General features: G+C 32.2%; 1 protein-coding gene across 1 annotated transcript; it reads right to left on the bottom strand.

Moving 5' to 3' along the window:
• Positions 1 to 25: 25 nt before the first annotated feature.
• On the bottom strand, positions 26 to 16,038 carry LOC105318166 (serine palmitoyltransferase 2). Its single transcript, XM_011415112.4, has 13 exons — positions 15,855 to 16,038; positions 12,083 to 12,259; positions 11,484 to 11,638; positions 9,435 to 9,580; positions 7,603 to 7,727; positions 7,206 to 7,299; positions 6,167 to 6,272; positions 5,463 to 5,682; positions 4,814 to 4,940; positions 3,459 to 3,594; positions 3,167 to 3,296; positions 2,850 to 2,971; positions 26 to 2,687 (listed from the first exon to the last, which is right to left on the bottom strand). The coding sequence occupies exons 1-13, from the start codon at positions 15,978 to 15,980 to the stop codon at positions 2,681 to 2,683; spliced, it is 1,671 nt and encodes a 556-aa protein (XP_011413414.3). The 5' UTR covers positions 15,981 to 16,038; the 3' UTR covers positions 26 to 2,680.
• Between the last annotated feature and the right edge of the window lie 67 nt (positions 16,039 to 16,105).

Raw genomic sequence — 16,105 nt, forward strand, 5'->3', positions numbered from 1 at the left:
ATGAAAAATATCAAAAACACGCAGCTGATTTAATAAATTTTTATTCATCTGTCAAAAAACAAAAATAGGATTTCAACATGTTTCAGCCGTTTTTGGCTCTCATAATAAATTGTAGATCACATAGTTTTATAAGAATAATTTGCATGTTTGTGCATTGTCAAATAAACAAAAAACAGTTTCCCTCTTGACCTGTCTCTTCTCTTGTGACATACATCTATTGTTGACACGCGTGAGACTCATTGACAAGTTGCATAATCCATAAAAGTTTCATTCAGGCAATTTTGAATAAACTCGTGACAAACTATAAATGGAATATGGGAAAGATATACATGTACATTACATTTTAACAAGAAATTTAATAAATTATACTCAAAAGAGAATATATATATACAAAAGAAAGCAAATTCACTCACACATATGCACACAAATTTATAAATGTAAAAAATAAATACATTTGCTTAATGTCATCCAATAAATGTAGCAGTAAGTAAAATATGTGTATCAAAATGGCACATATATTGGTATAAACAAAACAAAAAATTTCCTATTTGGAACCTTACATAATTCTATGCTTAAACAAAAAAATAAATATTATTGAAACGAAGGGATATGGAATTCATACAGGTCCAATGGTGTCTCTTAGATGACATGATGGTGTTAGGGCCTTAGGGGGATGATGTCTTCAAGGGTTCACATTGGAAAACACATAACTGGGATAGAGAAGAAATATTCTGAGCATCATTCAGTATTGCTTTAGAACTGAGTAAGAAGAATGTGTGAATTTGAATGCAAATTGTTTGGAAAACAATTGATAATTTGAACAATACCGAAAAATAAGGTTTCTCCGACGTATCAAATTTAAATTAAATTGCCTTGAACAGTTTAATTATATTTAAAGCAATAAGGAATATAGTTGTAGAACATAGCTGAAATTTAAACTGTTGCAAATGGGTTAATTTTTGCATAACCTTAACAATCTTGCATATAAAATTAAAATAAAGATAAAATTAAAACACAAACAGAAGAAATGACCCAAACTGAAAATTACTTAAAGAGAGAATAGTAGATAAATAGCAATGCAGATAGGAATACGGTAGCAAAAGAATTGTACATAGAATATCAATAAGAAAGTCTTAGAATATTATGAAATAAAATTCTGTATTTCAACCAATGTCAGAAATTCCCTAAACCTAAGTAATAAATGCATTAGCCTAATTCTATATGAAATAAGTTCTATTTTGAACATTCCTTGAAACTGATGAGCACACCAAAGTCTTATATGTATTCCTAGTGGCAAAAGAAAGTACAGGCTTGTCTATTACATAAAGTCCTCAAACCTTGTACAATTCAGTGCTTTTATATAGACTAAGCATATTAATAAATGCATTTCACAAAAAAAAAAAACCTAGAAAAAGAACATAAAAAAATTTGTTCAGCACACATGTAGCAGTAAATACGACTGAAACAACATATAAATGGGGCAATGTTTTTAGTTGAGCAAAAGAAGTCATGTTTTAAAAGCTTAATCAAAGTTGGAAGTAAATTAATAAAGTACCAGTTACACAACTGCAATGTTGTATTAATGTATGGTCGGATGAAAACAAATGGAAAGAGAGATCCTTGATCTTTATCTCTATTCAAATGCAATTTCTATGGTTAATGATAATAAATAAAATGAAAGATATGATATTCATTGACACCTATAAAAAAATACAAAAACATGACCACCATCATGTGACAATACCTGACTATGTTTACATCGAAATTTTTTTTATATATTATGTGCCTGCAAAAATGCAGTATACAGTTTGACATTGATAATATCTACTGTACTTAATTCTACCTATCAAAAATATCACTTGAAAGATTTATGAAAAAAAATGACAATAAACCCAGCAATAATCTTGTGGCATCAGTGTGGTATAAGTAGAGCACTCAAAGCAACTGCAGTTCATATGTATATGAATAACACAGTTCCATGAGGATAATATACATTGATATGTGAGCGTACATCCAAAAAATAAAAAAATATGTCATATAATGAAGGAATGATCTGCATTTGATGATACATGTATGTAATAGTTTTCATGCATATAGTTAACACAGCACAACCGTGGATAAAATAACAGTCAATATACATGGTTAATCTGCATGTAATTGTTGTGATACACAATCTAACAAGTGTAAAATGCCTAGTGGAAACAAAACCCTCTTGTAAATATAGGATGTCTTAAAATTATTAACATCAGTGCTAAACTATGACTAATACATGTATGTCAAAAATTGATATTTGCATCTAGGAAAAATACTAGCAGTCGTATAGTGCCGAAGATAGCTCCATATACTATGAATTTTTACAGTAAGGAATTGACAGTCCAGTAGTTTCTGTGAGGAAAGTGACCTGTAAATAATCAATTCCACTAATGTCTAAATACAGTTGCACCAAATGAAGAATTATCTGGTGAACTCATTAAATGATACCCTTTTTTAATTTGGTAATGTTGTAATCTCTCTCTCTTCCTGTGCCACTCTTGATATATTTTTTGCACTAGCTGGCAGGAAAAGATGTCATAATACTGTGAAGTGTGAAGACAACACATTGGTAAGGGAGATCGAAGTGACTAAAGTCCAAGTGGAACAACCCTTAATTCTTTTCTGAAGCCATTGGTCATCCTTAAATTTACTCACTGGAAAAAAAATTAACATTTTTCAGACACTATGCATGAAATATCAACTACTTGGTTATTAAAATAAATTTCATTTCAAAATTAACAACAGAAATTTGATATGTGCATCATAAAAATAAGATTGTTTCATATACAAGAAAAAATTCTTGTTGAAAGCTATACCTTGTGTTTCTTGTGCCATTTTTGAGTTCTTTGTTGTCACTTTCAGCTAAAGCTGGCTGTCTTTTTAATCTCGAATACTTTAATTTCAACAAATCTCCAACTTCATCCAGAATATCTAAAGCCTAAAAGTCCCAATAAAAAAAAGTTAAAGAGGAAAGCAAGAGTTATCCTGCTTGTCACATCACAAATAACAATTAAATTTTTAATAACTCTTATATTCATTTCAATTTTCACTTTTTCTAAAAAATAAAAACAAATATTCTTTTCTGAAATTTGATAAATGCATCAGAGGAAAAAATGAAATTGAACTTTCTTACTTTGTCCAGCATTTCCTTTGTGTGAGCGGCTGAGAGACAGAACCTGGCACGGGACTCTATGATAGGGGTAGCAGGAAAACCCACAACAACAATTCCCAGTCCCCTCTTCAAACACTCTCTGCTAAGGCAACTAAAACACAACAAATTCCATGTACTCTTTAGAACCAATGCTATAATATCTAATAAAAACAAATATGTAAACCTAATTTCACAAATCAATGACTAACAACAATACTCTGCCTTTTCATAACTTCTCACATATTTATAATAATAATAATGTTGAAATTATTACCTGATTTTCCCTGGCATAAAAAGCAATATTGGAACAACAGGGGAGTGTTCGTTTCCATACACAATGAAGCCCATCTCCACTAGTCTCTGTCTGAAGTAGGTTGTATTCCAGGCCAGAGTATCTATCCTCTGCTTTCCTGTGTAAAACAATCACATCATTATTCAATGACAATTTTGTACATAGAGATTCAATGATGTCCTTGATCTAAGGTTTGATTTTTTTGGTGATCATTTTAATGCTTCAGTAATTAAAAATCAACCATGCTCTTGCACACAAACAATTTTGTTGTAAAAGGCAGTGAAAAGTCAAGTCTCAACCAGGACTCCAACCCAGGTCCTCAGCACTCGAAGTTAGACCTCAGCACTCAAGTTAGACCTCAGCACTCTAAGTTAGACCTCAGCACTCTAAGTTAGACCTCAGCACTCTAAGTTAGACTTCAGCACTCTAAGTTAGTGTGCTGAGGACCTGGGTTGGAGTCCTGGTTGACTCTAACCATAGAATAACTGACACCCAATATGTTACCCTCAGTCACATATCTGTCAATCCAGTGACATCAGAAAGTATTGAATTAAGAAATAAGGAATCATTCTTGAGTATTATGAGGTAATCATATTGGTCAGGATGTAAGGGCTTTATGATAGATTTGATCACTTCATGACTGTAAAGATCACCTCATGATAAGTATTAAAAGAATAATTCCTTATAAATATAATTTTCAGCAGTTGTACAATTAAATATCAAATTATTGACATTTTATGGGGGGGGGGGGGGGGGGGGGGGGTTTCCGTACAATTATGCAAACATTGCTTGCTCCCTACATTATATCATTTGTGTCATTGATGTAATGCCTTTAATTATGTGTTACGAATTGGATTCATAGCATTATCAAAGACACTGTAAAATTATAAATATTGCATAAAAAAGATTGAAAAAAAGGTTATAATCTTTATATCTAAAAGGAAACACTGATAGAACCTGAAATTATAAAAGGATAACAGAATTTCCTTCAATCTAAAATTTCTCATATCTGCAAGTGTCTTTCCTTCAAGGACAGGGAAGTTAATAACTTCAATTTTAGTAATATTTAATAATACATTGTACCCCCCAAAATAAAATCCTGTGGTGCTTTAAATTTATGTATTAATGGAAAAGAAATACTTAAAACAAAACCCCCTCTCTCTCTCTCTCTCTCTCTCTCTCTCTCTCTCTCTCTCTCTCTCTCTCTCTCTCTCTCTCTCTCTCTCTCTCTCTCTCTCTCTCTCTCCACATTTCAAACTGACACCTGAACAGAGATCAATGAAATATTTACAATAATCAGTAGATCTATTTTTGTTATCCAAATAAACAGTATGTACCTTCGTTGGTTCCATCTTTTCCCAGCATGATTTTCATGGAGGAGATCACCTGCTGAATTACACAGGGTGGCATGGAACCGGAGTAAATGGCTGAATGGGAGGACACTCGTAGGTGGTTTACCAAATTCTGTTTAAAAAAAAAAAAGAAAATATATTGATTTTTTTTGCTTTTGGTGTATGGTGATGGAATTACCAGTATTTTCTCTTTCAGACAATCAAGTTATTTCCCTCAGCAATCATAAAACCATTATTGTTTTTTTATAATTCATAAGGCCCAGACATTTCCTGCAAATAGTGGTTGAATTTTACGCTTCACGAATAGGTATGATATCAAATAGTTTAGAAAAGGAATCTTATATACAACCTTATGATCACTTAAGTTTGATTCAAAATAAAGTTTTGATATAAATTGCAGCTATGGTTGAAATGGCTTTGGATCTACTTCACTTTCAGATTAAGGAAATGATTAGCAGATTTCAATGGTTCTTCCTGATTATGTGAAGTGTCATATTGTTTTTACATAAAGAGTCCAAGTATAGTATCTCCAAGATCATGTTTTAAATAGCTTGGTTTCTTATTTTCACTGTTGCATGCATCCTTGTGATTAACAACAGCGTATTACAATACATGTAGTTAACTAATCATTTACCTTAGAGCCTCCCAAATATCCGCCAACAGCACCAAAACTTTTAGTGAAGGTCCCCATCATGACATCAATATCCTTTGGATTCAGTCCAAAATAATCAACCACGCCCTTCCCATGAGGTCCCAGAGCACCTATGCTATGTGCCTCATCCAGATAGATGTATGCTTTGTATTTCTTTTTGAGCTGAATGATGTCTGGAAGTCGTACAATGGAACCCTCCATACTACAATTAAAAAATTAAGGTAATTGTATTTACTAAATCAATTGAATTGATTTGCAATTGATAGCTACAAAATTTATGTCATCAGAAACATGGTTGGAATGGTTTACCCTTTATATAAACAGCTTTACATATTATATATGTAAACTGTCCCAACCAAGATATTTGGAGGCTATCATATTCATTCTTCAAGTAAGCAGGTAATTGTATGGAAAGTGGTTGACCACCAAGTCACCTGGACTACGTTTAACAAAAGAACTTACAACAAAGTCGTAAATATTTTTAGTCTCAATGAATGGTCTTTAATGAACGACATTAATATAAAACCATTTATTTACAACTATTTTGATTATCATAATTATATTCTACAGCCAATATAATAAAAAATTATTTAGTTTGTGAATAATTAGCATTCATTAATTTGGTTTTTAAGTAGTAAGTTCTTTGTAAAACACAGCCCTGAAATCTTTCAAGACAATATTCTTACCTATAAATGCCCTCTACTACAATAAGGATCTTCTTCCAGGGCCTATGTGTCCTTGGCATTCCCTCAGCAACAGCAAAACGTAGCTTTTCCTCTAAATCTTTCATATCTTCAATCAAAAAAGCTTTATTTTCAAAACTACAAGAACATAATTTCAATTCTATGCAATTTTTTTTTCGTTTCTATTTGAAACCAACCCAATGAATATATCTTGTACACTGTATTTACTGTAATTGATTATCATGAATAAAATATATGGTGTAAATCAAATTACGGTTTTGTTCTTAGCATTTAAGTTCATCAGAGGATTTTTCTCGACTACTGTGTGGTCTAACTTTAAAATTTGTTTTACAAGATACAGTCAAAGGAAACTAATTACCATGCATATATACATCCACCTCTTATAGAGGTAAACATAGGTACAGTCAAACTTCGTTATCTCGAACTAGATGGGACTTTAAAAACTTCAAAATATCCAAATATTTGATATTCTGAGGGTAAAAAACTTTAAAAAGTAAGAGGTTGGGACTTAGAAATCACTTCGACATATCCATTATTTGAGATATCCGTGTTCGAGATATCAAAGTTCAATTGTATATGTTACTCTTTTTTTTTTTTAGAAAATTTTAAATTGTTTGAATTCCGATTAACATTCACTCAGTTGTTTTGAAATCCATAATTTGTTCTAAGCCTCAGATGAAACAAGATTTGAACTAAAGTAGATACCTATACAGTGCAGTTATTTCAAAAAAGAGTGTTGAAATATGTTAACTGATAGTGCCCACATTTCTTATAGAAAGCCTGTGAATCAATCTACTACATGTAGATCAAGAAATTAGGAACTGCCTCGAAAATTACTTTCGATTCATTTTCTTATTCTAAATAATCATTAAAATATAAAAGAACTTCCTAAATTTATTCAAGATCTTATCTTGATGTAGGGAGTGTAGTGTTAGCCATGATTCTTCAGTATTAAAGTAGAAGTATGGAGAATTCTATCACTGCAGAGAATGTGAGAGGAATAGAGTCTGAATCAACAAACCATTATGTTTGAATGTTCTAATGCTGGCTCCTGACAATCGCGAACCCAAGATCAGTGAAGCGTGATTCAATTCATCACTCAAAATTAAACAACCCTGAAAAAACACACACACAAAAATAAGTCTTCAATCAAAAACTATAGATTACAAAAAAAAATAGAGAAATTTCTGTTGCTTATTCTAGCTCTCCGATATCAGTTAGTACAAATTGTGTCACACTTATCAGGGAGTCGTGTTATTTAGACTTAATTTCTAACTTATCTTAATATGAAAAGCTACAGGTGACACAATTTCTTTATCTGACTTCCTAATTCCTATGGATTTCATTTCAGTTTATAAGATTTCTCTTTCAAAAAATAAATCATTCTTGTTCAAAATCTGGACCCAAAATATGCATACTTTGCCAACAAGGAGTGGCATGTTCATTGAATTGGTCGCAAATCCCATAGGAACGGTGATGGCGTCCTCCACTCCTAGGTACTCGGCAACTAAGATGTCTAGATTTCTGTGAAGGTCAAGGTAACCTGTAACAATAAAGTCACATCAATGCTTTATCTTAAGGAGAAGACAATATGTGAAACACACAACACATACCAAACAGCAGTATGTGTAATCATTATACCATATTGATTTTATTACTGTGATACATCCATATTTCATAAGAATAGGATGAAGTGAACTGTTTCAGCACTGGACATATAATATCGTAGGAAATCCCTAATTTTCTGTGATTTAATTTGAGCTCCTTTAAAAACACCTGGATTTACCTTTTAAAAGTGTGTTTCATTTGGGCCTTAGAATAGCTAAGCAGATTACTGCATTGTGGGTTAAATAAAAGGTCAGAGTTAAAGATAAGAGTTTTTCCCATTTAAAAGCTAAGCATACAAGTTGTTTGAATTTTGAGAAAAACCTAGTACTTATGGGTAAATTGGATTTATAAGGACTTATTGTATCATACAGTTTTAGCTTAAAGTGTGTAGTATCGACCTCTCTGAATTTACAATGTAAATGTGCGATGAAAAAAATCAAAGTCATATGTCAAAATTTCACACCCTTTCCCCCTGCATATGATTCAAACCCCTTATGAGACACTTAATTATAAATGGACTCTGACTTCCCTATCTCTTTGAAAGATTAGACTTGCCAGCATGGGATAGGTACAAATAGTTTATCTCAAGATACAACGCTGATTTGATTCATGTTTCAAACAATTTTTGAACTTTTATCAAGTATTCATTAAGGTTCTATCTTTTTATTGGGTAAAAATATCCACAAGAAATGTAATCTATGATTATATTCATGTACTAGTGGTATATTTACTAAAAACATGTCAATCAAACAAAATAGATAATATGACTATATTTATTTATTTAGTGTTGCCAATTTTTTTAACCAGACAATGATTATAAAATTTCAGAATTTTTTTTTATCTATATAGTTAATGCATATTTGAAATTTCATTTGATTGGACCCCCCCCCCCCCCCACAGGCAGGATCGCAGTTTAAACTAATGGAATAGAGGTCAATTTAAAGGAGCCAGGTGACATAAAAAATAATGATAAGTTTCACTCTTAGGAATGCTATAAAAACAATTCAATTTACCTGCAGGTATTCAACCTCTATAAAATCTTTTTTTCAGAATACATATCACAAAGATTGACACCATTAAATACTTTCCAACTACTGTAAACACTATACATATATGGCCAAATTTGATAGAAGTGATAAAAAATTACTTTTTGTCTTTTCTTCCCTACATGTGAATTCATATATGTATAAATCAAGATAAACTTTTCATAATTATATTGTGACATTACCGTATATCCTGTAAATTTCGCGATGATCTAATTTTCGCTTTTTTCATGATCTCTTTCACATCGCAAATTATTGAATATGCAGAAATTATATTCTGTATTATTTTCTATAAGAAACTTTTAAAATCGCAAAAAATAACTGACACAAATTAAAAATGCTACACATTATCCCCATTTTAGCAAATTTTGTACCACGCAAAAAAAAACCCCAAATGTACAGTATTACCCATGTTCACCACACCATAAAAAACTTGCTTCCGACTTATCTTAACAGTTCGTTAGTGATCTAAAGTTCAATATTTGATGCTTATTGATCTTATTTTTTACTTTGTTGCTTTGGATTAAAGAAGAACATTTAACCCTGGATTTTGATTGGTGATCAAAGAGAATCTTTAAATAAAAAAAATCAAGCTGTACCCATTTCCTGCCGACTGGCACACGTTCCGACCCCGTATTTATTGACGATGTCCTCCACCGCATCTGCACACGGACCCTCATTCTGCGAAAACCCCAGGTAGTTGTATGACCCAAGGTTCAACACCCTCTGTTTTTTGCCAGTCAATCTAAACAAACAACAAAAGCTGTCAGGAGTATTGTTACAATCCATTCCTCCATCAATAATGCAGGAAATGTTCTTATTGCAATGAACATGTCCCCTTTTGAAAAGATGCAATAGGGTAGCAGGAACAAAATAATTAATGGACAATTTAACTGTCAAAACATTTTTTTCCTTAATGTGGCATTTTTTAATGAGAGATTTTCAATATTATTCAAGCAACTTAGAATAGAAGTATGCATTTAAATTTGCAATTTTATTATCATCGTGTTCATTTACTGAAATGACTACCAGAATACAACACTGAACCATGTACATTATATAACAATATTCAAGTAAAAATTTCCCTATTCCACATTAATTCTAATTCATGCATTACCCATAGCACCAGCAAGAATGGTTAGGTACATATTGATTGTTCTTTCATGTACGTGCTCATCACAATAAAAGCCATTGATTTCTCGAGTTCTCTCCTGAATCTCAAATGAAATGGGACATAAACAAATCACGTTAAATTCAGCAAACTTTCATCTATAATGTTTGACACTATATATTTTAATGTATCCTGAATATAATTTTTTTCTTTTTACTTAACATTCTTTAAAAAGTCAAGTAGTTCATGAATATTTATATTTAAATTTAAAGAAAGTTTTTGTATCTTACAACCTGTATGTGATAGAATAAATACAAAATAAAGCCAATTCTCTTTCATATACTACAGTATATATATTCTTACAAAAAAACCCAAGAGAAGACAGAAGAATAGGCCAAAACCTGTGTATGTGTGGGGGTAATCAGTAAACACAAGTTATGCTGCTAATTCCTGGATTTCATTACAGCATAACGTAACGCAAGTACAGAGAGGTGTGGGCACACAGAGACCTGATCACCTCATCCTTATGACACTCAGGATACATACAAGACATGACTTGTGTACGACGTTTCAGGAAATGTCTTTTGCCATGTGTTAACCTTTCATGCTACAACTAGCCTGGTACTTAGCAAACGTCAATGAAACGACAGGCAGCAGCAGGATCATATTTGTATCATTCAATGACACCAGATCCATTGGCCTTTAGCTCATCCCAATCAAATTAATCACTTTTCCCATATCTAATTGTCAGGCATGACCGCCACCAAAGTTCATTGTTTCTTTGTTTGTCACTAAGTAGCCTGGAGCTCAGATGCACACACAAAGCTTGGTACATGTATTGTATCAATTGTAGCCCTCAAAATTTTGTTCCATTCATCCCTAATAAGTTCAAAATTCTTTTATTTTTATCTCAATTTTTTTAAATCTAAAAGTTATGTATTGCATTCCTAGCAGCAAACACACAACACCCCTTAACAACCCCCCTTTTTCTAAAGTTACATGTATCCCCCCGGGGTGGGGGGGGGGGGCTAACTTCCATTCTGATATTTTTTTTTGAACTTCCTAAAATGCCTTAACACTAGGAACTTCCTAAAATGTCTTCACACTAGTGGGTATTTAGTTTTATGAATTGTAAACAAACCTTATCTGCTTTAAATCTCTCAGGAGTGTATTCTTTAAGCTGGTGTAATACAATGACACCTTAAAACTTCCAGAGGATTCTGACGTAAACTGTTCTAATATATGTAAACAGGTCAGCATTGGTATTTCACCTTTTCAGTGTAACCCAGATAGTCACCTACTTAAACTTGATACCCTCCCTCTTAACAGCAACATATCTGTGAGCTAAACCAAATAAATCTCAAAAAGCAATTTCTTAATTCCCGTATGTGTATATATAAATTCTCCATGTGACATGTTTCAAGGTAAACCGGAAAGATAAGATTAAAAATCTGGACGAGAATTTAAAACTTTCTGCAAATCTGCTGCCTAAAATTCAATATCTGAGCCAATGTGTTGAATGCAGTGAATCACGTACTCAAAGTTCCAACCATGGTCATAGCTAACTCTCTCCAGAATGTCCATCTCTGCCCCCGCCACACTTCCTATTGGACGGTTCCAACAGTCTCGGACCCTTCTGTATAAGTTCCTGGTGTAGAAACTTTCCCAACTTTGGAAAAGAGGCACAAAACCCTAAAATAAGACATAAAATCAAAATGCTTTTTGTCTAAATACATACATACATAAGAGAGCAAAATATTTTTTCAGAAAAATATATTCAGCTGAACAGTGAACTCAAAGCTTATCAGGCGACCAGATAGGCTGGAAGAAAAGATTTATATAAAATGCATCAGGAGTATTTCCAGACTTTGTCATAATTTAGGATATTTTAAGCAAAATCGGCTGAAATATGAGTCAAACTATAAATAAAGTAGATTTAGTGCTTGAATGATTTAACTGTCAAATATTGCCAAAAACAATCAAACAGATAGTGTTTGCTCTTCATTTCTAATCACAGAAGGATTTGTTGTGATAAGTTCTACTTTATTAATATGATCGGTGGCCTTATTTACGCTGAAATATTTACACTGTAACATGATATGGAGATGTTATTGTGATTCAAATATTCATTCTTACTGGTAACTTGGGTTCTGTGCATGACTTGATTTTTTCTATTCCAATACTTCGAAGGAAATCTCTAATTTGTCCGATCACAACTAAAATAGCATATCCTAAGTATGTCCATATTGCAACACCAAGTGGGGTCTGTTCAAAATGTTCTTTGAATGTAGGTGTACTTTTTGTAGACTGCACCTGTAAAAAGATATCATTTTTTTTTTAGTTCTCATACTTCAGCTGTTAGCCTAGCTAAATAAATAATACATGTCTGTGTTAGCTAGGCTTTTGACCATTGCACAAATTAGGAGCACAACTAAGAGGAAAGTGAAAAGCCAGGAAAATGTATTTTATATTTTATTGCCAAAAACCAGGGACATAGTATAGTAAAAGCCAGATGAGGTGCTAGGAACCAGTTTAAAATTTGTGTTTTTCTGTTAGACAAAAGGTTGTTTATTTGTTCCTCAATTCATCTTAAAATGAATACTCATTTACATACATGTATGTACAGTGCAGCCAAAGAATGATATTCATCAATCAAATTCACACACTAACAATTATTAATCCAAATAAATAACATCATTTCCCACTTCATTTTTTAAGACACACTTCATTTTCATTGTGTCACAACCACATTAAATCTGAACTGATTGAACATCTAATGACAATCTAACAGACATAAATCACGGAGTAACAATGAAGCCATCAGACTGCTTTCCCCAGCCCCAGGCATGACCACTACATCACTTGTCCACATACTTCACACCTTCATTCCAAATATTTCCCAGTTCAAATCATATTGAGGAATTCATAAACAACTTTGTTTAAAATCTAATGCGCTTTAAACGAAAACATCAGTCTGGATTTGTCTTGTTTCTATAGTGCATTTGTATGTATGAGTGATCAGGGTTGTCTCTAAGACCCAGAGGGCGGGGAATTCCCCCACCTATAATGCCATTACCAGGTAATTACCCGGCTATTATTGCATTTCAAACACAATGTAGCTATAAGCAAGACCCCAGACCCCCCCTTCGACTTTGTTAATTTCCTCCTTCAACTACAATTTTTAGAGACAACCCTGAGTGATAAACATATTTTCATCTTGCCATATATTTATAAATAACAAACCAAACAACACCATTACTAAAAAATAATTGTACATCTAAACATGTACCCACATGTTAGTGGTTTGGAGTACCATTACTTTCTCCTGCTGTCAGCTAAATAACCAAATCACAAATGCATGAATGCATGCTGTATTACCAGCCATTTTAACCAAGCATTGAATTTGTCAATATCAAATCCACATAAAGATTTAATAGTTCAAAGTCAGAATCAAATCAACTGACTTTTTAAAAACATTTTGGTGGCTATTAAACTAGTTTGTAAAGAAAACAAATTATGGTACATTCTGAAATATTACTTTCCGGGGTATATAGAAAAAATTATCCTGCAAGTCAACTCTAGCTTTTTAAAATTTGTTAGTAAAAAAGACAACATTGACATTTGTATTTAGGAAACTCTTTGAGCTATGCACCAAGAGACTTGATTAAACTTTGTTCATAAACTATTTTTCAGAAGACGTGTAATCCAAGAGAAAAATCCACGAATTTAGAGAGCTTGAAAACCTTTTCATTGCTGTCAAGAGTAACAGAGATTTCTGCTGAACACTCTAAAAAACCAATAATTCTAACAGATCACTTCAGTGGGTAATACCTTGTACAATGTACATTTACACTTCGTAAAGTCAAGTGTATTGAAATATACTAGTAATTGGAGAGGGCGTTCCAAGTTTCTGAACTTCTGCCCAATCGCAGTTGTAAATTTGTACAATGAAAAATCAAATCAGTAAATTTTGAAGTGTAAGATATTTTAATGAGTGTTTATAAAAGCTAAGGCCTAAATGGGTTGAAATTGCAAAGTGAATTTCCTTTTCTGCAGGAAGCTCAGCTAGCTATTAAAAAATATAATATCTTGGTGACCAGATAAAAATAAAAGTGCTTAATTACAAATATCATGTCTAATTTATAGGACATTTATATTTCAAAAACCAAATAAGTAATAATGTAAAGTAGACATGAGCAAAAAAAAATTAATAATTACTGTGCTAGTACGTACATGTTATACTTAAAAGTGACCTTGCCAGGCTTCTTGATTGGCAAACTATATAGTTGAACCCTGTATTCAAAATTGGGACTTTGTTGTTTTCCTTTAAATACTGTTTGGTTGTTTAGTTCCATTTAAAACCTTAAAGCTAACTCCATTCTTAAAATAAAATTCTTCCAATCACAAGGCCATGGCATGTTTTCCAATCTACTGGAATATAATTTTAAATGTGTCCCAGATATTAAACTGACTGGGTTCAATAAAAATATGCATTGATCTACTTTAATGATCTAGATCTTTGTTCCTATGGATGTGTTTAAATAAATGCATACACTGTCAAGTTTTGTTTGGCAAAATCAGCATTCTAATGATTGGCATGTTTTTAAAAACAATATCCAGTATTATCATGAAACAATTGGGACAATCACAAAAGAGACTTTTTTAACAAGTCTGTTAATTTAAAGTTTAACCATTTTTTAGCGCATACAGATTTTTTCTGTATTCATTATTAATTCAATTAAGTCTGAATACATTTCAACATAATTTACTCAGTACTGAAAGGGGTGGGGGACCCGGAGGGAGAGGGGGGGGGGGCAAAATGTAGTGTTGTACCCTTTGTTCTAATTAAAAGAAAATTAAAATACTTTATGGTGTTAAAATTCCCTTTTATAGCCTAGTTGGTTAAAAAAAAAAAGTTGCTGATCTAGTACATTGGACTCTTTAGTTGCTGTATGTTTTATAATTTTAACTTTTATCGATAAAATCAATTCAAAAAGGCATTGTATTTTGTCAAATATCATTTAGAATTCTTTCATCGTTAAAGAAATCTTTATTAAAAATTGCGATACAGTGTACGTGTAGAATCATGATCTTATTTCAAAGCGTCCCTTCTGCCTTCAATATTCTTTATAATTGCATTTATCTTTTTTTTTATTACTCATTTAAATTTGTACTACATGTATTACCAATCCATCATATATTTAATATCTGTTCTTATCTCATAGTTTATATATTTTTTTTTTGGAGGGGGGGGGGGGTGGGGGGTGGGGGGTGTTGCAATCAAACAAAATAAAGTCCAGAATAAGTTTACATTGTAAATTAAGCAGGATCTATGGATATATAATGATTTTACATATATTAAAGGAATCATAAACTTACAGTGTTTCTGAAAATAAATGAAATCTAAAATTTGACAAAAGCTGATAGCATACCGTACACTGCACAGAGTATTGTGCAATATTACATGTAGATCTGTAACAGGCTACATACTTAACGTTATATAGCAAAAATAACAGAAACAGGAGAAAGTATTAAACAGTAATGTGGTGTAAATATAAATCAATATCAATGTCTAGAATGAAGAAATATTGACCAGAGTCAGAGTGGTTATGAAAACACATGAGTTTGTTTTGGCAACAAGACATGCGTCTTCCAAAAGGGAAACAACTCCAGCAATAACAAAGATGCTGTAGACCTATGCATGGGTGTGTCTAACACTTGTTCTAACGTCTAAGTTAATACCTTTTTTATTAAATCACTTTAACCTGAAACCATGGTTCATTTTTATCTTTTGACATATATTTTCCAAATTAAAACAGATTTCTTTTTTACAGGTAGGCTATTAGTATTTAAAATATTTTGAAATTGACAAATAAAACGAAAATCAACGTTTCAATTAAATTCTTACTTTACTTTGGGCTCCATTTACTTTGTGTCCGTTCGAATATGCGGATATGCCATTGGATTTTCCGTTTGAATGTTTATAATTGTTATTAATTCCGTTCACCGCCACTTCAAATCCATCCCTTGCCATTTTCGCGTGTTTACACTATCATTCCAGTTGCTCATTGACGAACTGTTGAATAACGCGATTTCTGATTTGTAAATACCTCAGTTAATTGACCAATCAAATGTGCTTTAAAACTTTACGTTAAATCA

The sequence above is a fragment of the Magallana gigas genome, chromosome 6 (assembly GCF_963853765.1).
Source record: "Magallana gigas chromosome 6, xbMagGiga1.1, whole genome shotgun sequence".
In the NCBI taxonomy this organism is placed as follows: domain Eukaryota; kingdom Metazoa; phylum Mollusca; class Bivalvia; order Ostreida; family Ostreidae; genus Magallana; species Magallana gigas.

Excerpts from the sequence above, each read along its gene's own strand:
- LOC105318166 (XM_011415112.4), bottom strand. The coding sequence starts at position 15,980 with ATGGCAAGGGATGGATTTGAAGTGGCGGTGAACGGAATTAATAACAAT. Across the intron at positions 4,941-5,462 it reads GATATTTGGGAGGCTCTAAG|AATTTGGTAAACCACCTACG; the intron begins GTAAATGATTAG and ends TTTTTTAAACAG. Across the intron at positions 3,595-4,813 it reads AAAAGATGGAACCAACGAAG|GAAAGCAGAGGATAGATACT; the intron begins GTACATACTGTT and ends TGTTTTACACAG.